Source organism: Plasmopara halstedii (genome assembly GCF_900000015.1).
Source record: "Plasmopara halstedii genome assembly, contig: Scaffold_816, whole genome shotgun sequence".
NCBI classification, from domain to species: domain Eukaryota; phylum Oomycota; class Peronosporomycetes; order Peronosporales; family Peronosporaceae; genus Plasmopara; species Plasmopara halstedii.
The window spans coordinates 708,053-732,786 of record NW_020187732.1 but is presented as its reverse complement, the minus strand read 5'-3'; the positions used below and the strand labels follow the sequence as shown (position 1 = coordinate 732,786).

At 44.0% G+C, this 24,734-nt stretch overlaps 9 protein-coding genes across 9 annotated transcripts in view; 5 read left to right on the top strand and 4 right to left on the bottom strand.

Annotated features, from left to right (window-relative positions):
* Window positions 1–1,358: 1,358 nt before the first annotated feature.
* On the top strand, window positions 1,359–3,785 carry PHALS_14096 (hypothetical protein F443_08171; the record flags this gene model as incomplete). The annotated part of the gene is made up of 1 exon (XM_024729837.1): window positions 1,359–3,785. The coding sequence occupies one exon, from the start codon at window positions 1,359–1,361 to the stop codon at window positions 3,783–3,785; it is 2,427 nt and encodes an 808-aa protein (XP_024580174.1).
* Window positions 3,786–3,909: 124 nt separating this feature from the next.
* On the bottom strand, window positions 3,910–6,444 carry PHALS_14095 (hypothetical protein L915_07994; the record flags this gene model as incomplete). The annotated part of the gene is made up of 1 exon (XM_024729835.1): window positions 3,910–6,444. The coding sequence occupies one exon, from the start codon at window positions 6,442–6,444 to the stop codon at window positions 3,910–3,912; it is 2,535 nt and encodes an 844-aa protein (XP_024580173.1).
* Window positions 6,445–7,558: 1,114 nt separating this feature from the next.
* PHALS_14094 (er membrane protein complex subunit 3-like) lies at window positions 7,559–9,342 on the bottom strand (the record flags this gene model as incomplete). The annotated part of the gene is made up of 7 exons (XM_024729834.1): window positions 7,559–7,792; window positions 7,857–8,013; window positions 8,114–8,375; window positions 8,458–8,694; window positions 8,773–8,965; window positions 9,050–9,125; window positions 9,194–9,342. The coding sequence occupies 7 exons, from the start codon at window positions 9,340–9,342 to the stop codon at window positions 7,559–7,561; spliced, it is 1,308 nt and encodes a 435-aa protein (XP_024580172.1).
* Window positions 9,343–9,434: 92 nt separating this feature from the next.
* PHALS_14093 (Mannose-binding lectin) lies at window positions 9,435–14,643 on the top strand (the record flags this gene model as incomplete). The annotated part of the gene is made up of 2 exons (XM_024729833.1): window positions 9,435–10,695; window positions 10,772–14,643. 2 exons carry the CDS (start codon window positions 9,435–9,437, stop codon window positions 14,641–14,643), a joined length of 5,133 nt encoding a protein of 1,710 aa, XP_024580171.1.
* Window positions 14,644–14,804: 161 nt separating this feature from the next.
* On the top strand, window positions 14,805–16,391 carry PHALS_14092 (uncharacterized protein; the record flags this gene model as incomplete). Its single annotated transcript, XM_024729832.1, has 3 exons — window positions 14,805–14,852; window positions 14,913–15,047; window positions 15,114–16,391. 3 exons carry the CDS (start codon window positions 14,805–14,807, stop codon window positions 16,389–16,391), a joined length of 1,461 nt encoding a protein of 486 aa, XP_024580170.1.
* A 115-nt stretch (window positions 16,392–16,506) lies between these two features.
* On the top strand, window positions 16,507–18,807 carry PHALS_14091 (Ferritin-related; the record flags this gene model as incomplete). The annotated part of the gene is made up of 1 exon (XM_024729831.1): window positions 16,507–18,807. One exon carries the CDS (start codon window positions 16,507–16,509, stop codon window positions 18,805–18,807), a length of 2,301 nt encoding a protein of 766 aa, XP_024580169.1.
* Window positions 18,808–18,850: 43 nt separating this feature from the next.
* On the bottom strand, window positions 18,851–20,977 carry PHALS_14090 (chloride channel family; the record flags this gene model as incomplete). Its single annotated transcript, XM_024729830.1, has 1 exon — window positions 18,851–20,977. One exon carries the CDS (start codon window positions 20,975–20,977, stop codon window positions 18,851–18,853), a length of 2,127 nt encoding a protein of 708 aa, XP_024580168.1.
* A 368-nt stretch (window positions 20,978–21,345) lies between these two features.
* PHALS_14089 (gtp binding protein) lies at window positions 21,346–22,707 on the top strand (the record flags this gene model as incomplete). Its single annotated transcript, XM_024729829.1, has 1 exon — window positions 21,346–22,707. One exon carries the CDS (start codon window positions 21,346–21,348, stop codon window positions 22,705–22,707), a length of 1,362 nt encoding a protein of 453 aa, XP_024580167.1.
* A 62-nt stretch (window positions 22,708–22,769) lies between these two features.
* PHALS_14088 (carbohydrate esterase) overlaps window positions 22,770–24,734 on the bottom strand; it is a gene marked incomplete at both ends in the record, with an annotated part of 2,037 nt that continues 72 nt past the window's right edge. Inside the window, one exon of the mRNA XM_024729828.1 lies at window positions 22,770–24,734. This exon is cut by the window's right edge and continues 72 nt beyond it. Coding sequence (XP_024580166.1) covers window positions 22,770–24,734 — 1,965 coding nt within the window.

Sequence of the window (24,734 nt, the reverse complement as noted above, 5' to 3'; positions counted from 1 at the left end):
AAGAGCTAATTAGCCTTGGGTAAGGCAATAATTACTCTTGGAGTAAGCGGATTGCGATGCGCTTACACATGTCGGTGACCTAAATTACGCTTCCTCAAGCGCCAGCCCCGCTGCAGATTGTAAATTAAGGCGGTGGAGAATAGGTGAAAGAATGTAAAGCAGTGTTTACACTCTTTGTCCGATTCATCTGACTGTTTACTCCGTATAGTACGAATCATCACCGTAAAGGGGATCTCTCAGCTCTTACAAACGTTTAACAAAACGCTGCAGACATGTCAAATCGCATGCTAAATTATCATAGACCAGTTCTCTGCTCACCGGCGTTCTAAGCTTTTTTATTGATATTAAAGTATATGAGTTAAATTACTCATTTTTTGAGAAATCCTTGTCATTGAATAAAGCTCACCAAAGACGTAGATTGAATGAAGTACATACGAGTCTCAATGCTGAAACCTCAGTGCCTTACAAAGTTTCTTGTAAATTATGTAAGCCAAATTCGCTTTTATAGTTACAAACGTCATACAATTAATGCATTCAAATTTTATGACGTATATGTTAAGAATCACATCAATTTGATTCAACTTTGAGTCTAGCATCTCGATTGAAAACGTCACTTCTTGGATGTGGCCACTGACGTAAGTGCAAATCGCACTGTAATGTCCAAGTCGCGCCTCGTTATCATCATGTCGTCTCGATTTTTTCGATGGTGAAATGGGATAGCCAGTTACTACCACAAACTTGGGCGGCAGTAGTGGTACAATATCTATAAAGACAAGACGAGAAATGACTAAAGAGCGAGTCGAGTACTTCTCGAACAATAAGTCAAGAGGCGGTTTCGATCTCAAGTATAGTGAAGCTACATTCACGCACAGCCACAAAAATTATAGTCTGGTGTGCTATGCAGCTGCGATGGGCGCCTCACCTGTTCTTGTGAGGTAACCCCACCGTGGACATTGTCACGAAGCGCATGTATATTGATCCGCAAACGCCTCTTTTTTCATGGATTATGCATTAAGATACAAATATCAAGTCATTTTAAAACTGAATACTTGCCTTTCAGAATGACCCCGCGTTTTTGTCGTTCAGCGAATGCGTCGCGACGTTTTATTCTTCTCGCTGACTCGAACTCTTGTCACACTTTGCAATCGACACAGACAGCAGCAAAGTCTCCGATCCTGACAGCATACAACTGCATTAGTCGGTACCAAAAATTCTTTTCTCTTAAACTTATTTTGTCAATTGGTAAGCCGAAGTGCTGACCGTTACAACGACCAGCTCGCTTCTCTCCAGCTGGTAGAACTGACACGGTCCTTGGGCGCAATTAACGAGAAGTTTGAACATCGAACAGTACAAGCTGAATGGACCGCAACAGCGGCAGAATTTTTCTTGATTATCGTGCGTCCGAGCCCGTACTGGCTGAAAGTGAGCACTCAAGTCTATGCGATGGACCGCTTTCTCGGTCGCAGATTCAGCGATCATCCAAGTCTACAGCATCTCCGTGGAACCCCAGCGACATATCGCCACGACCACAGACAGCATTGCGAAGAAAACTTAAACTTCCTGGTCGCTCCAAGAGCAAACAGATTACCAAACTTCCACGTATGGACGAAGTACTTCCACGCGTGGAAATTACGGATGAACAACAAGCAGAAATGCGTGAACAGGCGGAAAACCTTATTGCGAGCTGTTTGCTCAAATCCAAGGCGGCGTGGGACGGCACTAAGCAGATATTTGATGATCCAAAGCAGTGGAAACTCCACAGTGCTAAACCACATTTGGCTGTCTACAAACGCAAAGATCCGGAGTGCAAAAGCGCGACAGAACATCAGTTTGTAGCGTCAGGACGCATACCAGGACTCACATTACAGGACGTTGAGTATGGCAAGTATTGCGATACGACGCTTGATGAACGTTCCATCTGCGCTTATCTGTTTCGTGATTACTTTTTGGATGCTGCGGTGCTGCAAGTGTTGGAAACACAGACGGAGGATGATCCGTTTCGTTTCTTTGGCATTAAGTGGATGGCGTTTGCGTCTCCCAGTGGACCAGCTAAGTTCTTCTCACCAAGAGACCACGCGTTTTACGAATATGCCAAGACTGTGACTACTGATGAGGGTCATAAGGTACTGGTCAAGGTTCTACATCCCGTGAGAGACGACATACTGCCTCCACTTACTCAGATTGTAGGTCATGAAAACCCGAGTGACTCGGTGGACCCGTCGAAGCTGCGGTTTGTTCGCGGCCGCATTTCCATGATCTCCATGTACAGATTTGATGAGGCGACCAATGCTGTCAAAGTATTCAGCGAAGGATCATTGGACCCAGGTGGTCGAGCCGGAACGTGGCTCGGAAGCGCGTTTTTGTCTCAATTTGCACCCACAGTCGTGCGGATTGATTATTGCGCTGACATCAAGTATATCATGAAACATGGTATGATCTTCCCTCATCCACCAGCAGCGCTAAGCTGTTCACATTCAAACCAAAGTTATGAGAAGAGTCAGAATACAAGGAGCGACTCTGAGGTCACAGCGCTTGGACCATCTGCTGGCATGCCCTTCTCGACCTCATTTGTCTTGACTCAGAGTCCTGAACTGAATCGAATGGCAGTCAATCCTCAGCCAAGTTGGGTACCAGACCACCAGCGCAAAGTATGTTTTGTGTGTTTCAAAAGTTTTGGAATTGTTCGACGTCACCGCCATCATTGTCGCATGTGTGGTGAAGTTATGTGCTCCCGCTGTATGATCACATTGCCTCTTGTTGCTCCACCTTCTTCTGCACCATGTCTTGAAGGGAAAGGTAATGAAGCCTGTCAGCATGGCATTCATACTGATAATCAGCCCTTGAGCATTTTACTTCGCCAACCAGCCAAGAAGAGCCTGGAGGAGACACGCTCAAATGGATACCCAGCCGTAAATAATGTGAAACTGTGCAAAAAATGCATGTTTAGCATCCGTCAGGAACGCAAAGGGACCATGAGAGGAGCGTCTAACTTTTACGCTGCTCCGACAATGATCAAACAATTCCCTCTGGTCTTGCAAGGCTCTTTAGCGGACAACATTGGATTACAACCTGGACCAATGCGTGGATTCTTTCCTAATGGTCGATATGCGGCTGATGATGAGTTGATTCACAACGCAGAAAAAGGAGCAGACGAAGAAGACGAACTCGAAGAGACAGATGAAGAATATTCTGCTCGTGTTGAGCGTATGCGGCAGATTCACATGGCGCGTGAAAAGAAGAAAAACTTACGACGCAGTATTCTTCTCTATGACGAAGACAGTCTAAACAATGGTGAGGAATCACCTCCTGCTCGACCAAGTCATCTTTTCGATGGAGGTGACAGTGCTTTCAACTTTGATGACTTTTTACTACCAACACCGAAACGTGGCGAAGGTGAAAATGACAATTACTCCATTCATCGTGTACGAGGCGTGAGCAATCAGAGCGAAACTATTCCACCTTCAACTTCTCGCCGACCATCTACTGCTGCTGCGTGTACCGAAAGTAGTTTAAAACTTCGGTCGTTGTCTATTCCAGACCAATTGGAGAAAGTAGAGCGATCAATCGCTCACCAAGCGGCTTTAATCCGATCCATCACAGAACAACGCGATAAAATTGCTCGATTTCCAGAAGATGACACGGCAGTTAAGACAGTTGCTGCTACTACTGCCGGTGAAATTATATCTGATGCACGCTCGTCTTTGCTTTATCCGAATCAAACCCAAACTGCGTCGACACCTCAAAATGACGCTCTGTATACACCACTCTCCCTGCTTTCTTCTTAAATAGAAGCACTGTAGCATTAAGTTCAATGATTCATTCCTCAAACAACAATTCTGCTTGATTAATTGAAATACAATCTAAAAATTATGTTTACCCGTATATTTAATTTGCGCTGCTTCATTCCACTTACGCTTGGACAGTAGCAGCAGTAGATGCCCGACCCTCTTTTTTGCATTCTTGCTCAATTGTCAAGAGGATACGAGCTTGATCCGCCAGTGAGTTTTCTACTTTTGCAAGAGCTTGGCGGAGATCTTGCATGGACTCATCGATTTCGTTGCACAGGTCTTCATCATCGCTACACAAAGAAGTTGTTGACATTGATGGCGATGGAACATAACGAGTTTGATAAACGGAATCATTTTGTAGATCGCGCATACGGCGCATTACGCGCTCGGTCGCGGTCACGGTTGCATTAGCTACTGCAGCGAGTTCATGTTCTTCACTCGGTATATTGAAAAGACTGTTTGGATCAAAGTCTGCAGTGCAGCTGCTCGGACGTCCTTGACTGTCTTCAGGTTCTTCGCATTTAACTTGCGTTGGATAAAATTGAATGGAATAGTTACTCTCATTGTCAGTGTCACTGGAAATAACACGTCGAGAGTGCCCGCTACTTGCGTAGCTGCTCTCAGTTCTTTCCATAAACTGATTGAGCTGTGTGGATGTGATGGAGGATGACGTTGATAAGGCGTGAGGTGAAAGAATCATCACGCGTTTATTATTGGCATGACTATCCAAAGTGCCGTCTTCCTGTTCAGACCATTCCTGACCATACGATTGACGTCGAACATTCAAAGAAGTCATTCTAGGTCTGCCGTCAATAGAATATGAGCCCGGTCTTCTTCTAACCCCGTTAACACCATCAACACTCTGAGTGTCCTCGTCATCTACAACGAGCATCGGAAGGTCTTGCTCTCTTCCATCAACTTGACTTTGTTCATCATCCAGACTGTCTAGCTCTTCAACTTCTTTATAATTTGGTGCCCAACTTTGACGATGCAGTCGGTAATTTTCATTCAGTCTTAAATCTGTGCAATTATTAGTGATTGCGCCAGAAAGTGCCTTACTAAACGCCATTTCGCTGTGTCTTCTCTGTTGCAATGATCTGTTTGCAAGTGGAACGCTGTGTAGACAGCTAAGACAGACTTTAGCCATCACAACACATACGACAGAGTCGCCTCCTAGCACTGCAGTCTCCGTCGGACTGTCCACTGCCTTTCTCGCATTTACTATGCTCAGACTTGCATCATACTCGCCTGGAATACCATCTTCATCCTCCACTTGTTTGTCAAAGCTACATGTCATTGTTTCTTCGAAATTAAGGGGCAAAGATGTTTTTTTGGCTGTTTTAAACTCTGAGGCGAGATCACGAGATGGAGTTCCAGTGGCTCGTAAACCACGAAAACTTTGAGTAGCACGAACATTGACACGATGACGGAATGTACAATCACGACAGATGACTTCACCACAAGCGCGGCAATGGTGTTTAAAGCGACTTATAAGACGAAATTTCTTGTTGCACACCGAGCAATTTGGACGAAGCTCATCTGCGACCCATTCATGTGCCATTTCGAGTGGTGGTCCATTTGGAATTTTACGTTGTCTTGACTTTTTCTTCTTCTTAGGTGATATCTTTGATGCGTGGTCCCCGCCAACAATAGATATACTCATGGATAATCGTTCAGCGGGAAACAAAGAGCGCTCTGAACGCCATAATGACTTAAGATACTTATACACGAGAGCATCTGGCATGCTTCCTTTCATGTGAATACGACCTTTAACGCAAACGTGTAAGAGTGGATTTCTCACCTCATTATCGTCGTCCAGCCAATACACAAAAGCAGCTTCAATATGGCCTCGTGTTAGTCCGAAGTACGAGTCACGCCCTCCATATCCTCGAACGTGGACAGATTGTGTCACTCGATACAGCATTCGACGCCCTGTATTAGGATCTATGTGGGTGCCAAGGTGTTCCAGATATACAAATTCGCGACTTGCCAACAATGCGTGCATTGGTGAGCGTAACGCTACCCACTTAAGACCTAAATACCAGAATGGGTCCTCAAGTGTAGCACCTTCAAGTGTCTGTAAGACACAACAATCTAATGCCGCCTCACCATACATTTTTCGTTTCATTGCACGCATTTCTCGTGTATGTTCACAATATAGCGTGTTCATAACATCTTCTAATGAGTTTGGTAGCACAGCATGTGCCATAAAATGTTGTCCACTGGTAGCTCCTAATGGCTCACGCGTTGTGCGCTGTTGAACACTTGTTTGACCAATGTCAATTTCACTGCCATTAAAAGTACCAAGACTTGTGATCGGAACACGCGGTGTGTTTTTATTAAAATCCATCTGTAGCCGTTCACTCGACTGTTGTGTCTGCACATGTTTGCTTTTCCCTTTCCTAGTTCGTTGTTTGATTAAAAAGCAGGCTGTCGGTCGAGCAGAGAGCACCTTCCAGCCACTAGATACAGCATGCTCGATATTAGAGCGACCCCACGTTGGTCCATCGCGCACGGTATCTAGAGCTGCTTGGAGAGCATATTGGCGAAGTTCTTCATGTTGTTCCGATGAAATGTTTAGATGAGGGAGTAAACTTTCATCTACAGGGAAGAAGGACGAGGCAATAGCCGCTCGCTTGCGATGCTGAATCTCCATGAAGTCAAGTACGACGTGATCACAAAGGTGTTCAAGTGGTTACAGCCCTCGATCGAGCTTACCGCTGATTTTTGACGTCAGCACTGAATGCTTCGGCCTTACTGACGGCGAGCACGAAAATGCAAGAGAGCGCGTTTGTCGCTGTCGACGCAGCTTTTTGATGGATGCGCTCTGTTCGACAGATCTGCCGCATCTGTCGGTCCAGGCTGTGCACAGTGTAAACAGAAGCCAGGTTGGAATGCAACAGGACGTTTACCCCTAGCTTTGTAGCGCACGTGCGCCTTGCGATACCACACCACAAACAAGAACTGTACGCTTTTCAATCGACTGTTCAAGTGAACGAAGACTTATATGTGCACTTGAAGAGAACTTTTCGTTAAGCATCTCTTGTCTTGATTTGAGATTTTTTGGAGCAGCGATTGAAATTTTTAAGGCCGCTCAAAACAGTGCATAAGTGGGAGAAACAAAGAGCATCCAGACTTGCAAGCGCGAGTTTGTGATAAGCTTTTATTCCGTTCCGACGTGGAATGGCTAAAGGGAAGGCATTAGTCACACCATGTGGATCAGTCAGTATATATGTTCTATAGTAAAACTACTAATGTGCCAACTCTTAGCAGTTCGAACCAACAGCTGGCTGACATATTAAACAGAAATTCGAGGTGACAAATTTTGAACAATACCTAGTATGTCAAGCACATGGGAAACTTAGTAAGCAGATACACTGTGTATATGCCATACGGTGCTGGGCATATCCAGGTGACTTATGATATGAAGCGAATCTTCGGAATGGCATGACAGGAAAATCGACACATGGCTTGCCATGTGTCAAGGGCTTGCTTAATTAAGGAACGATCTTTGAAAAAAATCTCGGTTTTGTGATACAGACGTGGGAGGGCTATCATCCTGATCACCTGGCTTAACGAAACACGGGGCTGGCGACAGCGATCTAACCGGAACACATGGAAAACTTGAAATTTACCATTCAAGGTTAATTGGCTACGCAGGGATAATTCATGCGACAGCTTCTATCTTGACCAGCACTAGAGCTTAAGTACATAACCAAATGTCATGCTGGCTCCTTTAAGTCCTAGTCATTCGTAGCAACTTATGCCGACTAAGCCGACTTGGCGGTAAGCACAAGTGGGCCAACGTTATCGCCTGTCTCCTTGTTGTGCTTCAGGTGGGAGCCATCACAATAGGGGAAATTCTTCGATTTCCAACAACGACAGAGCGTGCACTTGCCCTTGCTTTTGATCACATCTTCCACATCACACACAGGTATAAAATCCACAACCTTCTCTTTCTCCAATTGCACCTTGCCATTTACGCGGCCGGGTTTCGATGTATTCTTTCCGGCAAATAGCGTCAGTCCCAACACGAATATGGTTATGAGCAAGGGAGCTAAGTACAACCACTCGCTCTGCTTTAGTTTTAAAAAGCCTGAGAACGTGCGGGGAAGCGGTAACCCCTTCAAATAACGCGGTAAAGTCGTCTTCAGGTATTTTCGGATAGCTTCCATGATGATGAATAAATGTAGCGTTGAGGATTGACGGTCGATCTTTAATTTGACTCCCAGAATGGAGTAGTATCCAATCATACGCGAATAATTAGAATGGAAATGATTAAGCCTAATTTCGACCAATTGAACACTGTATAGGTTACGACTTACTTCCTTTTAGAAACTTTGGTGAACTTCGAAGCTCGCTTTTCTTTTACAGTCGAGGTGTGGGATGATGAGGTAGTTGATGACTTGGCATTGGTTGGGATGGATTCCCCAAGTAGCTTTTTCTCGGCAAATTCCAGTGCCCAGTCGTGATTGTGCAAGCGAAGACTCACGCGCTCTTGCTTGTATACCTTCGGTGCATCAAAGGCCATGTTAGGGCCAGCCCCCACGCCCATCTGCATTTGCATTGCCTTAGCGTCATCACTGGCTGCAAGAGGAGCAACAGATGCACATAGAGAAATTTGTGATCAATTCCCCGCCATAAACATTAAATTTAACACGTAAAGTACCGCTTTGTTCTCCAAGAATCAGCGACAGAAATCCACGCATGCCGAAGCTTACGAGGAAATACCAGGACACCGAAGACACATACGAAACGTCCAGCGTGCTAAACATTAAAGAAATTAGGCGCTTATGAGCAGCAAGGAACTTTATCACAACATAAACGATCGTTTCTTCGTACTTGAGATCAATGCCGCGTTGTAGCATCATCTTAAACTTTTGAGTCAGTGAAAATGGCACCTTAGCTGGAATCATATTACATGAACAACCTCATTTTCCGCATTGCTACCAAAACATCAGTAAACAATGCAAAATTTACCCACCGAGGACAAAGCCACCGAAAAAGTAGCTCATAAGTCCCATCATGACGAAGTTGGACACCATAAAAGTCATGTTGCCCTTCATCATCTCCAGCATCGAGTTGGGATTCATCATCTGATTCATAGCCTCGCTTTTGACTTTCTCGCGCAGTGCGCCTTTCATTCCATCTTTTTTCTGTGACGCGGTAAAGTAGTGCTACTCAAAGAACCACAATACAGTAAAACAAACCCCGTGAGCAAAAGAACTCTCAATGCTTTGTCATGTGACCTCCCCTCTCACCTTGCGCATGGCGAAGGCATAAGGCGCAATAAATTTCGAGTTAACGCGGGTGATCTGTGCGCGTTTCACCGTATTCCTGTGTTCAAAGACCACGATAATCATTCAACTTAATCTTAAAATCTAATTGAATGTGCGATAACTTACATGGGCATCAGCTGTTCAACACTAGCCATCTTATCATTTTTAAGAAGGAGCGTGACATAGTGACGTATCATTGCCGAGCATCCGAAGATGATGATCATGGGCAGCACCACCCAGTCGCGAATGCTTGGGTCCAGGATGATCTCGACCATATTTGTTACAAGGTCTTTTGTACCATTGGCGAAAAATTGAGCAATATAGAGTGATGGTCAGCTTGTTTCCCTTCGACGCTTCGCAGTTTGTAATGAAGCGCGCATTTGGATCAGAACTAACTTTGGACAACTCTTCATCTCATCTTCGTACCACCTCTACAAGGAAGAATAATCAACGAGAGCAGAGCCGACTAGAGTGTCGGTCTCTGACGTCCACACCGTTTGACCTGCCGGTGCTTCTAACGGATTTGCATCCTCCGGACTCACGTAATCAGCAAATTAAAACAAGCCAATCATCACAAAAATCTGAAGTAAAGACTCAAGATGATAAAGATCGATTTATTACTCCCAAAGTATCGCGACTTTGCTCAAGAGAAGAAGAAGAGCGCAAAGTGCGAAAAATTGAAGCTACGGTGCTCAAGAGTATCATGAGACGGCGGCATAGAGTGCGGAAACTTGGAAGAATGAAATTAACGATGAAAGAAAGGCTAAAAGAGAAGTTATGGAAGGATCTGAGCAGGTATGGCCTTTGGCCTATGGGAGATTACGCCGACCAACATTCAGTGGAAACGGCAGTGGAAGCTATTTGGAATCAGTGGCAGAAGAATACAGAACGGACGTCTACGAGTAATATGATTAGCGAATACAGCGATGCTAGGGGAGAAGATTCTGTGCTTTTGGACGAGGTGAGTGGTGCTAGTGAAATATCTATGACTGGAGTGATGTCGGTGTCGAGCTCATTGGCGGCGGAAACAACCGAAATGGATAGTAAAAATACAGCAAACATGATGGTATCGGGTGGCTATCCCGACTTTGACAATTTTGAGATAGCGAATGAGAAAAGTAGTCAACCAAAGGTTGAATCATCGACATCTGATCTGGATGCGAACATTCAGACGCCTGGATTGAAACGACGCGAAAGATTGACTAACTTGCGCCATTTTGTGGAAACGCAATTACAGAAGCGATTGTTTAAGGCACAGGATATCATTGAAAATGCGTTTACAGAGAGTGGCCGGATGACGGTTGATCAAATTATAGATATTCTCAAGCACTCGAATGTTCAGTTTAATAAGAAGGATGAGCAGAAGATTCAAAACCTTTTTGAAGAACACTCTAAAGCAACATCAACAGCTCGAGATGGAGGCGAAGAAAAAATTGAGCAAATTCACGATTATTCTGAGCGAGTGATGAGTACATTAGTGTTTACCTACGATGACTTTTGTCAGCTCTTCTATCCAACTGACCCTCAAGAGGTTTTGAAGTGGAAACGCGAATTTGAAGCCGATCGACTACGTCAAAGACAGGAGAAAGAGATATACATCAGGGAGCTAGAGGCACTGGAAGATAAAGGCAAGTTCACTTACGATCCAGAAATGCGCTTTGGAAACAAATTCTTACAAAATTCGTACATGTGCTTTGATTCTAGTTCGGCAACGCCTAGAAAATTCAGCCAAGCCCATGATTGAAGCTCTGACGCACTTTCGCTGTGACCCAAAATATATTCCGTGGGAAAGTGAGCACCAGCGATTGCAACTTCGACTTCAACTTTTTAAAACCGATCTAAAATCATTACAGAGCCAACAGGTAGGACAATCTTTAGGCGGAACCCCGCATGCAAAAGGAACAGAAAGCCTAGAAGAACAGATAATGCATAGTGCCTCGAACAGAATGTCTATCAAACTTGCTTTGTCCAGTCTTCTACAACGATACTCAAGAGATGGGCATTTTGATGGTATTGACATATCGACTGCAGCGTACTTGTATCATGATATAGCAGCTGATATCATTAAGGGAAGGATTTGTCGGTATCGGGAGAGATGCACGAGTGATCAATGGCCTGAGCGGCAATTAGTCCTTCATTTTCGTATGAAGAAGCAAACGTTTAATGATTGGCGTGTGTTTGCCAATTATTCAAGGACTCTGGAAAAATACGTTTTGCGCAAGTTTGTGGCTTGGAAAAATATGACACGAAAGCTGCATGAATATCATGCTTTCTATCGTACCAGCTTCTGGCCTTTTTACGTCTGGAAACGTCATCTTCAGCAAATGATCATTGCGCGTGGCAAAAAAATCTTTCTTATGAATGTTCTGCAAACGTACACATTGCTTCGACATTTTCGAGCACAGAAGCTATGGGTTACCAAAAAGAAATGGAACAAAAATCAAATCGCTTGTATGCGAAAGAGAAAAGCACATAAAACCTATCGCATTTGCTGGACTTCGTGGAACGATCGATCTCAAAAGTTACGCCGAACACGCCAGATCTGGCAAAATCACGGGAGGAGGTTTCGGCGACATGTATTTTACATTGTAAGGACAGCCTTTTTCGTATTGCGCTACTTCACAATTTTGAGGAAAGAAATGAAGCGGCGCATGTACAAAACATTTTTGAGCGAATTTTCAATATGTGCACAAAGAAATATTGTGGCGGATCACCATCATCAACTACAGGATACTTACCCACACCAAGTATCATTGTTGTCTGGCGCATTTGAGCTTGAGAAGGCGTCATTATCCCAGTTTAGTTATTCGACTTCTCCTCATAACTCATCTTCGCTTGAACGGGAAACTAGCATGGACCTGCGAAACTCTAGTATATTATTGCCGACTGACGATGAGGGCAATATCAAGATTTTGCCGGATAATTTTAACGTCAAAAAGCTTTGCGCTAAGTCTTACGACAGCAGTAGTGTGAATTTCATCACGTGGATCATGGAAAGCGCAGTAAGCAAGCCAGACAATAACGAAAGTCTGCTTCAAACGACATTTCTTAATTTGTATATGTCATGCTGCAGACAGGACCGCATCAACATGATCGGTAACGTGGTTGCCTATCGACGGTTAGGGCAAATGTTTATGAAGAATTTGCACATATTGATTCGCCAACGCAAATTGAATCGTTTTGCTAGCGATCTAGGTGCATTTCGCGTTGCGACCTCTTACTTCCATCAGTGGATGATTGGCACCATTTCCAAAGCGACACAAATCGACAATGCGAAGCGTATGGGACAGAAGGATGAAATTGGGACAGATTCCGATCGAATCAAAATACATTGGCGAAAAGACCGACAATGGCGTACTCAAGCAATTGCTGAAAACACAATTCGAGCACAACAACTTCGCGAGAACCTTCTTGCTATTAAAGAAAGTAATAGATTACAAATGGAAAACTTAAGGGAGCGTGAATTAATTCTTGAGTCAATGCGAGCACGTGAAGTTAACTTTCTCAAAAAAGAAAGTGATGCAACTTTAGAGGTAAAGGCGGCTCAAATGCGACTGGTTCAGCAAATGATTTCGCAACGGGCACGACTTCTTTATGATGCGATAGATCATGTTTTTGATGTCTTTCTTTTGCAATACAAACGTCAGCAGTTGAAATCGAGCTTCCGTTGTCTTCGCATTGCCGTCATGATGCAGTACACGAACACGCTTTGTCATCGAGCGAAAATCCGTAACTGGCTCCGCCTTTGTCACCGCTTAAGTTACTGGGAAAGAAACATGAGCGCATTCTACAAACTCAAAAAAAAGTATAACGCCTTCAAGGCGCTATTAAAGCATGCTGTATGGAAGTGGAAATTTCAGTCACCTGACCTTTTACGTAAACTCCAGCGCTCGCAAGAGCTTTTGTGGAAGTATGACCATTATATGGAAACCCAAGGGGTGCTAGATGGTAGCCCAGAATCTTTGAGTCTTGTTAAAACAAAATTTTCGCCCGCAAACTTGTTTCGGGGCGTTTTTCTACGCTGGACTCAATTTGCTCAGCGTTCAAGAGCGCGAAAAGGGATTGTCTTACACGCACGTCGGAAACGGGGGATCTGGTTAATGCATACAGTATTCTTTGCTCTGAATAATCGAGTGAAGGTGCGGTACACATTCGAACAGCGGTGCGCTCATGTACCATACTTGTGGAGACATATTGAGGCCGACCTGGACATTTATCGCTGTAAAATCATTGCACATGAGCAGCGTCTGCCCACAACAACATTAAAGGCTCAATTGATCCGTTCCTGTAAACTAGTACGCAAAACCGCAATCAGCTCGCCATCATTGAAAGCGTTAGTTCAAGAACATGAGAAGGAAGTCCGCCAACGGATGCAACTCGAGAGGCAATTGATGCTTGTGGCGTACGAAGAACGTGCGGTCCACAAATTTGCTGAGAGCTCATCCAGTTTAGTTGGCACAGCAGCAGGAAAATTGTTCGTGCACGACAAGGTGCCCGAGTTTTATAGTATTACCGAAATTACAATTATCAGTGGTAAGAGGGTGGAAGGAATTTGCGTTGTGATAAAGGCACCGGGGTATGATGATCGTCAAGCTTTCACTTATGGAAAATCTTCCGGAAATCGCGAGGCTTTCACGTTACGAAGGGACGAGAAACTTGTGAGCGTCGAAGGTTTCGCATCACAATCAATACATGGTCTTAGGTTTGGCACGAGCTTTGGGCGGTATTCAAATTGGTTTGGCCATTGTGAGACAGGATCGAAATTTGATTTTCATAGCAAGTTTATAAGCAAGCAGGAAGAAATCATTGGTTTTTTCGGGTATACTGATGGCGCGTCTATCAATTCATTAGGTGTTGTGATGAGGCACGCTACTTCAACAAACTTGTTTGAGGGTTTGTGGGTGCAGCAGGACGCAAAATCACAGCAGTCATTAAAGCAAGGACTTATGGACGCTCCACCATTATGCGACCGGCAGTTTGCATACTTTCTTCAGGTTCGTGCGTGCGAGGTGATCGTGGCAATGAAAAGAGCACACCTCTTTGTAACAAATGTGTACAGAAACGTACAGACGCTGCCGCCTGCTCTAACAAATGTCCGAATCATGCTGGCAATTGCAAAATGGATGTTCAACGCTCTTTCGCACGGGTTGGTCCACTGTACTGGACGTGAAGAGGAGGGGAAGGCAATTTTAGCGAGTGGTCAAGAAAAATACGTTCTTGGGGAAAAGCTTTGGAGTGATGGAGCCCGCACCATACAAAGAGTGGACGGATATCGTGATCGTGCGGGGCAGCTGGATGCATCGACATTAGGAGTAAAAAAAGTTATGAAATTGCAAGAAATGATGGATCATGCTCAGCAGCAAATGATTCGAGGAGGCCAGCTAAGGAATGACGGTCAGCACGAGATGATGCATAGCAGACAATTTCTGCCCTACCTTCCGACTACAAGGCGCATGATCTCGACTGTTTCTAAAATTTACAAAGTCGTACAAGCTAAAGATGAAATAGACCGAGTGGATCCAGAATTGCGATCTAATCTTTTGCTTGAGAAGAATATTGGATATCAAGCCGAATAAATGTTGCCGTTGTAGGAATGTTTTGACACAAAGAAGGTAACGACAACAATCTAATTCAGAAATAGTGAGCATGAACAGACGAGCATTATATATATACGCTTGAAAAACATTCGCTAGTAAAACGTTGTAAGCACAAATACGTGGGATCGCTTATATCAGAGATGGTGCAGACTGTGACCTTGAATGAGGCAACACTCGTTGAGTGCATGGTGAGTGGGGTTTCTATGGTAGGCTTACCATGATTCTGACTTAGTTTTTCGGAATAAAAGGCTAAATTTGTCACAGAAGACTTAAGGGCTCTCAACGGAGAGACCAGTTGGTGGCATCAGCGAGTCAGATTAGTCGAACATTGGCTACGTGATGAAACGAGTCGAGTTATCATGCCTAGTGATGGAACAGAAGAGGTGGGGTGGATATTGTTATGATGTAGATGTTGTCTTGCGACGCATTTACGATATCTGATGTCCTAGATGATTCGAAGGCACATTCAGCGCGGAGACTCACATCCACAAGCTCAGTGCAAGTGTTGGAAATACATAGTTATGGAGCTGCGGGATCTGACGTGCTTTGCAGGACTTGATAAAAAGTCAGAAAGCCTAGACTGTATTGCACCAAGTCCGAGTCGCGGGAAACTGCGACCTGGAAAGGACCTTATTGTCCTTGATGATGAAAAATGCACTGAAAGCAGCAGTAGTGCAAGCGTTCATGGTGATAACAATGTGAATAACAATTTAGCGTCTTCTTGGTCCTTGGAACCGCTTGATTCCGAAGGCAAACATTCCGTGGCATTGAAGAGACCTCGACCCATTTCCAGCATTGGATATATGTCACGCCGCGAAGTCGGTATCGACACACTGGCGGTTGGAAAAAGATTTGCTGAAATGTCTTTATTAGAGCGACAGGTTGAGTGGCTTCGAAAAAAGCAAGAAAAAACAGAGGCTGAGCGTCTTCGGCAAACTGCGGAAAATGAGCGGGAGCTTACGTTTCGACCGAAGCTCATTCGTCGCATCACATACTCGGGTGACAAATATTTTCGAGATTCCCAAAGTGCGCTTCCTAGTAGCCGGTCTATCACGCGGAGTGAAAGCAGTCGGAATTTAGGAGAAACCAGGGAAGGTTTGTTAAAAGAACGAATCATGCCCAAAGTACCGCGGCTTTCTACACAAAAGCGATTTCGAAAAAAAACGGCTCTCCAGATTGCATCTCAATTCCAGCCTGTGGAAGTGCCGTGCAAGCTTTTAGATTGCATGAAGTTAGAGTTGCAGGCATCGCTAGTATCTAGTCGAAAAACAGAAAGTGAAATCGAACTTGCAGCTTCTGAGGGAAATAATGCCGTTTATATAGGCGCGGATGACATGTCATCGCATGAAGGCAATGACGAGGAACTACAGGTACTAGATAATGTATCAAAGGAATCGAAGCCTGAAGAAAATGTTCCTGCATGGAGCGGTGAGCCGAAAATTGGAGGCAGGCGCGCGGATCTTGACTCAAGTGAAACGAAAGTTCGATTGATACTTCAAGATGCATCCGAATTCGAGCTTAGCACAATGTATCGCAAGACAGATCGCAAAGCAGGACGAGATGGTGTGGCGCTACACGTCGGTCGGAGGGAAGACACGTTGGAGGAACAAGTGATTGCTGTGCTCTTTGATCGCGAAAAAGTGACCGAAGAAGAGGCTGAGCGATGGTGGGCGGACCACCAGCATCGTTTTGCTGGATACATCAAACCAAAGCAAAGTGATGGATAACGACGTTACCACGTATGTTTATGATTATATATACCTGTTGAAGATATCGTACTTGAAACAGAACTCACAGTATTTCTCTATCGTTTCGAAACGCCTAGTGTCACCGAAAGCGTACATGTACCTTCCAGTACATCGCACAGCACCGTCGCGCTTTTCAGGCTTGAAAATCCCAAATTCAAACGTGATATCCCCAATCGTCAGTTCGGAACTTCCGTCGATGCCTACAAACGTCGCGTGTATTACGTCAGATGCGATGTCAGCAGCCGAAATGCACTCAAAAACGTCTGAGACACAAGATGCAAAAGTTTCTGCGTCAATTGACAATGAAGTTGTTGAGAAAAAAGCTGCGGACCAGCTTCTGCTTGACACGAATGAGTTGCTGTCAAATTTGGGTTTTGGTGATCGCGCGTTCTCCCACGTGGCTGATCTCGTCGCGAGCGTTTCTTCTATGAGCGTAGCGTTATATGAAAAGCTCTTTCAGTTTCGCCTTCGTGATGTGGAACGCATACCACGCACTCGACAAGACTATGAGCACAACGCACAGGTGGTAGCGAATGCGCTACAAAGCGCATTATTGGAGCAAGGAAATGATGGAGATGTGCTAGATGAATTGACTGGAGAAAAATTATGTGCCGGAGATTTTGGGAGTATTCGACGGCTGCTGACAATGCTAGAGCAGGTATACACGCTGTTGTTTGAGGAGAGTGAAGAGGTTGGGGAAAGGCTTAGAGATTTAAGTCTGGCGAGCCTTGGAATGGCAGCTAAGACGTCATCGAAACGAAGAATTCCACCAAAATTGGCCAGAAAACAGCGGAAGGAGAGTGTTTCGAAAAATGACGATTCGAATAGTACGCAGGTCAAAGAGATGCGAGATAATTCGGACAATAGTATGCGAGGCAAGGATACACAGCTAGGAAGTCAGAAGCATGAGGAAGTTCGTACAGGATGCGCTGTTAGTGGGCGAAGAAAAAGTCAAACAGAAGGGGGCAGCAGAGCTGGTGCGATCGCCGAGAACAACAAGAAGCGTTCTCGGCTACTGAAGCAGTCATGCAATGTGAGCACCAGCTCAAAGATTTTGGCAAATAATACGACGATTAGCAGAACAAAGCTTCATGATCTTTCAAGAGTCTCGAATAGGAGGTGGCGAAGGCACCGAAGTAATGAAAAAGAGTTTTTGGCAACTAAAGAATACGGACGATTTGTTACAGCGGCATCTGATACCAGTTCAGACTGTGAAAAGCCTTGTGTGAAAAAGATCTCGATTGATGATTCAAAAAAAGAGTTTTTCGAGAGCGTGTCTTCAGTGCAACATAACAGCGACGAAAGCATACACTTTATGGATGACGAAGGTGTTCTTGCTCAAGAATTTTCATCAATTGGTATCGACGACGCTGAGGTTGAGCAAGAAGATGGCAAAAATCGGAATGAATCGGTAAGCGATCGAGAAAATACCATACCGAACAAAAATTCCGAAGCTGTTACCCATCAAAAGAAGACAAATCAGCAGGAAGCGCAAGAAGACGATGATTTGACGTCCCCTGTCAAGAAAAAAGTTGTTCCTGGTGAGTCTTCTGCCCCAGAGCAAATGTTCATTTCGCACACGAAACGTCAAAAAGATTTAAAGTCCCTTCACCCAATGCTACCGAAGACTAAAAAACGTGCAGAAAAGTCGAAGGCCCAAGTGCAGTATTTACGGTACAAACTTACCCTCAAAAATCACTTGCAAGAGCTGCGTCAGCGTGAGATGTCCCAGCGCCAGCACATGGAACGTGCATTCAAGTCGGGTGAGCATCTGGCAACGGTTGATAAGATTCGATCTCGCCGATTTGAACAGGATGTGCGTTTGCATCGCATCGCTATTGGATTGGAGGCGAAGAATGAAGAGGAGAAGCAGCTTCGTCAAACAATGAATTACTTACTTGGGCTGGAAAAAGAAAAGTTGCGAGAAGAGCATCGTCTCACAACATCCTTACTAAAGCAGATTCAAAAGGAACACATGGAGCGCGAGCAGGCCATGGAAAACTATTACGCCAACCAAATTCAACTTGTGAAGGAGAGAACTCTTCGTGAAGTTAAGGAACGAGAACTTGTTGAAAAGGCCCAGCGCTCAGCGTCGGAGAAGATGATGCGCGAGCTGCGTCATGAAAAAGAGAATGAGCTTGCTGCTTTATTGCAAAAGAAACAGCATTTAGAGAAAACTCGTCAATTTCGTCAAGCTTCACAGCTGGCACAATTGTTAGAAAAGTCCGAGGAACATTCTATAAAGAGGACTGATGCATTTTATACTGCCGCAATGAAGGCTCGTGAGCGTCGCGAAAGAATAAAGCAGCTGCAAACACGACGCACGAGTCTTGACTCGCACCGATCTGGTGTGAAAAAAAAAAATTCCAGTTTCTCGTCCAGTTTCGTTAGATAATTTATATTTGTGCATCCGAACGGTTCTTGGGTCCCTCTCAATTCTATAACATGTACTTGCGAGAACGCGCTAGTAGATCTGAAGCATGAATTACACCCTGCAGTTTGCCACGATACGTGACAAATAATTGCGGACATTTATGAACCGAAATGAGCAGAATAACATGGCTCGCTAATGTATCGCGAGGTACGTGAAAAAAATCTTCTTCCAGACTCAGAAGTTCGAGGTGCAACAAATCCACAGCGTCCGAGCTTTCAGTCGCTGGATTTGACAATGCTAGTGCTTGTTGGGGCTGGATACCAGCACATGTCGTTCCCTTTCCACCTCGCAAACAAAGTTCCCAAATCACCACCAAAGATTCAAGTTCTGCCCGACTCGCAACTCCAAGCAAAACCATTGTCTTTGTGTCATCTACAACTGGAATTAGCCGACTAGACTTGTCTTTTTTGACACGACTTGCTACCTGAAGCAAATGCTTGATTGAAGTCAGCGTTTGCCGTCGCACGAGATAGATAGGCGGCAACTCACGCATCAGGTCCCCTGCTGTAAGCGCATACGAAACTTGTTTCGTCAAATTTGGCCAACGCGGCAAATTCTTGTGACGAGCCATCGTCTCGTATAAGTCGAGAGTAAAGAACTGCGTCACAGCACGTCCAACAATTACGCAAAGAAGGACGGGAATCATGTAGCTCAGCTGTCCCGTGAGCTCGAAAACTATCACTGCAATGCTGATCGTTCCTGTTACACCTGCAGTTAAACTGGCAGCACCAACGACAGCGTACCCTCCAATGGACAACTCTCCTTCACTCCAAATAACGATCAACTCTCCAAACAGACGTCCCAGCGCGGCGCCGATCGCGAAGACAGGGGTTACAATTCCACTAGGCACAAACACCGTAGCACTAATGGCTAAGGCCCAAAAGCGTACAATAATATATGCAGACAAGTTCAATATGAGTGATGGAGATGCCCAAGAACTGCCAAAATCGATTGACAAGTGCGTGGCAGTTGAAAAAGCATTCAGCGTCTTGGATGAAAACATATCGTCGATGGTTTGACGTTGCGTGAGCTGCATAAAGCTCCCAACGGGATACTCTACCAAAGATAAGAGAAACGCCACGAGAGCAGCGTAAATAAATGGCAAAAGCCCGGGGAAGTGTCCACAGCAAGGTAACAAATATTGGTCTTCCAATTTCTTTTTCACATATAGTATCAAGCAGTACGCACGGACCAAGAGCGCAGCAAGAAGACCGCAAATCACTGCTAACAACAAGAAGAAAGCGATTTCGAACGTCTCGTACGGTAATGCGTCAAAGTACGTCGTGAAAAGAGATCCGTATGATTTAGCAAGTAAACTATTCAGCGCACGAAAAACAACGACGCTGACGACAGATGAGAAGAAAGCACGCCAGTAGTTGGATGTCATGTAATATGACGTTGTGACTTCAATACTAAACAAGACACCACCCACTGGAGCTCCAAATGTTGCCGTGACACCGACAGCACACGCTGCTGCCAACACGTCATGTGTTAGATCATAGGACTCGCGAATTTGGTGGAATAGCGGTAACCTTAGCAATTGCTGCGCAAGGATAGAGCTCAGATGTACAAATGGACCTACTTTTCCAATTGTAAGGCCACTTCCAAGTGCTAACATTAAGCCAAAGCACTTGGCAATCAATGCTCGTCCTGTTAGATAATTTGGAAAGGAAAAGCCGCCTAAGATGCTTCTCATTTCTGGTATACCGGAACCAGCAGCTTCGGGACAGATCAAGACTGTACATCCAACACCAAGAAGAAGAATTGAGATTCGAAAAATAATATAAAAAAGATAATCAAATGGCCAGTCTACTCCAAGTTTTGTAAAGCTCAAATGAAGCTTTGTAAGCGCCAAGACTCCAGCATCGACACTCCATGCAGTCATGGACGTTATTGACCCTAAAAGCAATAGAAAGATCCATGAACTTTGAAAAAACGACGTCATTTGCTCACGTTCAAGAAGCGAACGAGCGAATGGAACAGTTGCGACTTCCACAGGTGAACAAATTGAGACATCATTGCTAAAATTTGGAACATCCAGCCAGTCATTGTCATTATCATCATCATCCCGTAAATGTAGCGGTCGATAACGTCCATTCAATGAAATGGAACCGCTTTTCGAATGCTTCATGTCCTTAACTGAATGTGACCACCTAGTAGTCCATGACGTTGCCGTAGTTTCCGGCCGTGTTGACGCAGTTCCTTTGATACTCATACTTGGTGCTATGAGATTTATTGACACAGAAGGAGGTGATCTCGGTGTGGAGGAAGATAATTCAGCGACTACTTGGGGAGACGCTGGATGCGACGACATACGAGACTATCGGAATTGATCATTACCAATTTAATTCTCTACCTCTATCCTCTCAAAAAAGAATTTCCTGTCTTACAACATGCATGCTGTATATTACCTGACTTTTGGTAAGACTAAATGATAGGATATTACATTGCATAGGTTTGACAATAATTCATGTCTTCCACACTATACAATTGAAACTAATGGAGCTCATCATTGGATGTGTCGGTAAGCCAAGTGCTGGGAAATCAACGTTTTTCAACGCTGTTACTGATGGGAATGCGAAAGTTGGTAACTTTCCATTTACAACAATAGAACCAAATGAAGGAATTACATATTATATCACACCATGTCCATGTTTAAAGAAACAAAAGACAAGTGTATGTACTCCACGTTATGGAAAATGTGAACAAGGAATGCGTTCAATTCCAATCAAATTATTGGATATTGCTGGTCTTTTACCTGGTGCATCACAAGGTGCTGGACTTGGAAATCAATTTCTTGATGATTTACGTCATGCTCATGTCTTGATGCATATTCTTGATGTTTCGGGTCATACAAATGAAAAGGGTGAAGAAACAAAAGGTTACGATCCATTAAATGATGCTGAATGGTTTGATTTGGAAGTAGAAGAATGGATTTTTAAGAATTTATGGACTCGTTGGACTTCAATTGTTCGACGACATGAAAGAACGAAATCAAGTCTTTTAACGACATTAAGTCATCAATTTTCAGGCTATGGAGCAACATCTTCACTTGTAATGAAAGTTTTAGATCAAATGGAAGTGAAAGAACCTGTGGATCTTTCACTATGGAAAGAAACTCAAGTGCGTCACTTAGTTTCAATCTTTCGAACACTTCGATTTCCAACAATTTTAGTATTGAATAAAGCTGATCAAGGTGATGAAACAGATCGAAATATTGAACGAATTGTTAACAAATATGGAAGTGAACGATGTTTTGTAGCAAGTGCTGCAGCAGAATGTTTTTTAAAACAAGCTTGTAAACTTCATTTGATTCGATATGAACCTGGTGCCATGACTTATACAACTTTTCAAGATGAAAAAGATCAAGTTGAAACGAGATTTGAACCCTTAAAACCAATTTTAAAGCCAAAGATTGCAAAACGATTAGAACGAATTGCTGATCTCGTGTTATTTCGATTTGGAAGTACTGGAGTTCATGCTGCAATTAATGGAGCTGTGGGACTTGCTGATATTGTGATTGTTTATCCAGTTAAATCATTAAAGAGTTTTGCAACGAATATGGTACCAGGAAGTAGTAACAAAGGAATCTTTGCCGATGCGATTCTTGTTAAAAGAGGAACAACAATTAAAGAAGTAGCATATCGAATTTCACATTTTGTAGGTTCAAATTTTGCCTATGCTGAAGGGGAAGATGGTCGACGTTGTGCTGAAGATGAACGTATTACAAGCAGTAATTTCATTCTCAAGTTTACAATGAATATCACCTCAACTCAACATGTTTCAACAACTTCAGTACAAGTACAGAAAGACAACAAGAAAGGAAGTAAAAAAAGTGGAAAAGTGAGTGCTCAAGAGTAGATAAATGTAAGTAATAGACAAGAAACAAACCATGAAAATGTCCAATTTGATTTGAAAATGACTTAAGCAGTGCATGTGACGTGAGCACGTGGAAGCGTTTGAGACGGAACGCCACTAGTTTGTGCTACGACTCCAAAAGTGCCCGTAAGAAAGAGACGACCAAGACCCATTGAGACTGAATCAAGATCTTCTGAGCTCATAATTGCTCCCGCTAATTCAGCTTGTGGTGAGAAAATGTACACGCCTTTATGACATACAACATAGACAAAACCATCATCATCCACTTGAATGCCTTTTGCAAATCCTTCATCCGTCTCAAGTTCTGGATGCGCTGTAAAGTTGAAAAAAACACTTGAATTGTACACTGTTCCATCATGTGACATGACATAACTCTTCACATATGAATTTTGTTTCTGAGAATTCGTGATGTACATAATATCTTGTGCTGGAGAGAAAGCAATTTTGTTTGGACGTGTCATTTCACAATCTAGAAGTTCTACAGATTGATTTGAACCATTTCGTAACATATAAACACCATTAAATGGTATCTCACGTAAAGGAGAATGATCCAAAATGTCTCCTTCAAAGTCAGCAGCACTCGTTGCAAGACCAAATGGACTATCAGTAAAATATAAAATCCCATTATTCGCATATTCAGCAAATGTTGGACTATTGAATTTCTTTCCACGATATGTTGAAATTGCATCCACAATTTGACCTTGACATGTATTGTCAACACTTTTATAATTCAACACACCAAGTGTTCGACCACCAGTACGTGCAATGACAATACGTTCACTTGTAGGAGAGACAGTAATTCCACCACATCCTTTATAATAAACATTTTCACAACCTTCTGGATGATTCTGAAGTGAACAACCACTTTGATAAGCTGAAACACTAAGTGTTGATGTAGCAGAACAAACACCTTCAACATTAACATCAATTTCCATAGTCGAATTTGACGAATTGCGAATTGTTACATCTGGAATTTCTTCAGCACTCCATTTCCAAATTGCATTTCCTTCAATATCACAAAAGAGAACATCAATATTTGAAATCTCAGCAGAACTTGTGGCCAAGAATCGACGACTTGGACTTGTATATCCATGAATTACAGTTGGTGATGTATATGCAGATGTTGGGGTGGAGCTTGATGAGGTACCAGGAGAAGATGATTGTACCACTGTTTCTAAATTTCGTGTTTGAGATCCAAGAGAATTGACATTTGATGAAAGTGTTGGATTGTAAGTTGTTGTCCAGAATGAAGAACCAGTTGATGTTGTTGTTGCTGGAGAGACTGATGTGGCTGCTAATGGTTGAGCTAAAGTCGAAGTACCACCATTGGTATTTGGTGTACCAGAAGATGTACCACTGGGTGAAATACCACTTGAGGGTGTTCCACTTGGAGTGTTATTTGAACCAGTTATTGAAGTGGATGTTCCAGTTGGAGTAGTACGACCACCAGTAGAAGTTCCACTTGGAACGGATGTACCACCTGGAGTAGCTCCACCAGAATTTGGTGTACCACCGATGAGAGCTGTTCCACCACTTGAAGGTGTGCCACCCAAAAGAGATGTTCCACCCAAAGGTGATGGGGATCCACCTGGAAGACCATTTAATGTGGTACCACCTGGCGTAGGTGTGCCACCCAAGACAGATGTTCCACCTGGAAGACCATTTGATGTGGTACCACCCGGCGTAAGCGAACCGCTAGGAGTACCACCACCTAAATTTGCTCCACCAGGCGTGAGCGTACCACTAGATGTGGCACCACCTGAATTCGCTCCACCAGGCGTCAACGCACCGCCTGAGTTTGTTCCACCAGGCGTCAACGCACCACCTGAATTTGCTCCACCCGGCGTTAGCGAACCTCTGGAAGTAGCACCACCTGAATTTGCAGCACCTGGCGTTAGTGTACCGCCTGAATTCGCAGCACCTGGCGTTGGTGTACCGCCTGAAGTTGCAGCACCTGGCGTTAGTGTACCGCCTGAATTCGCAGCACCTGGCGTTAGTGTATTGCCTGC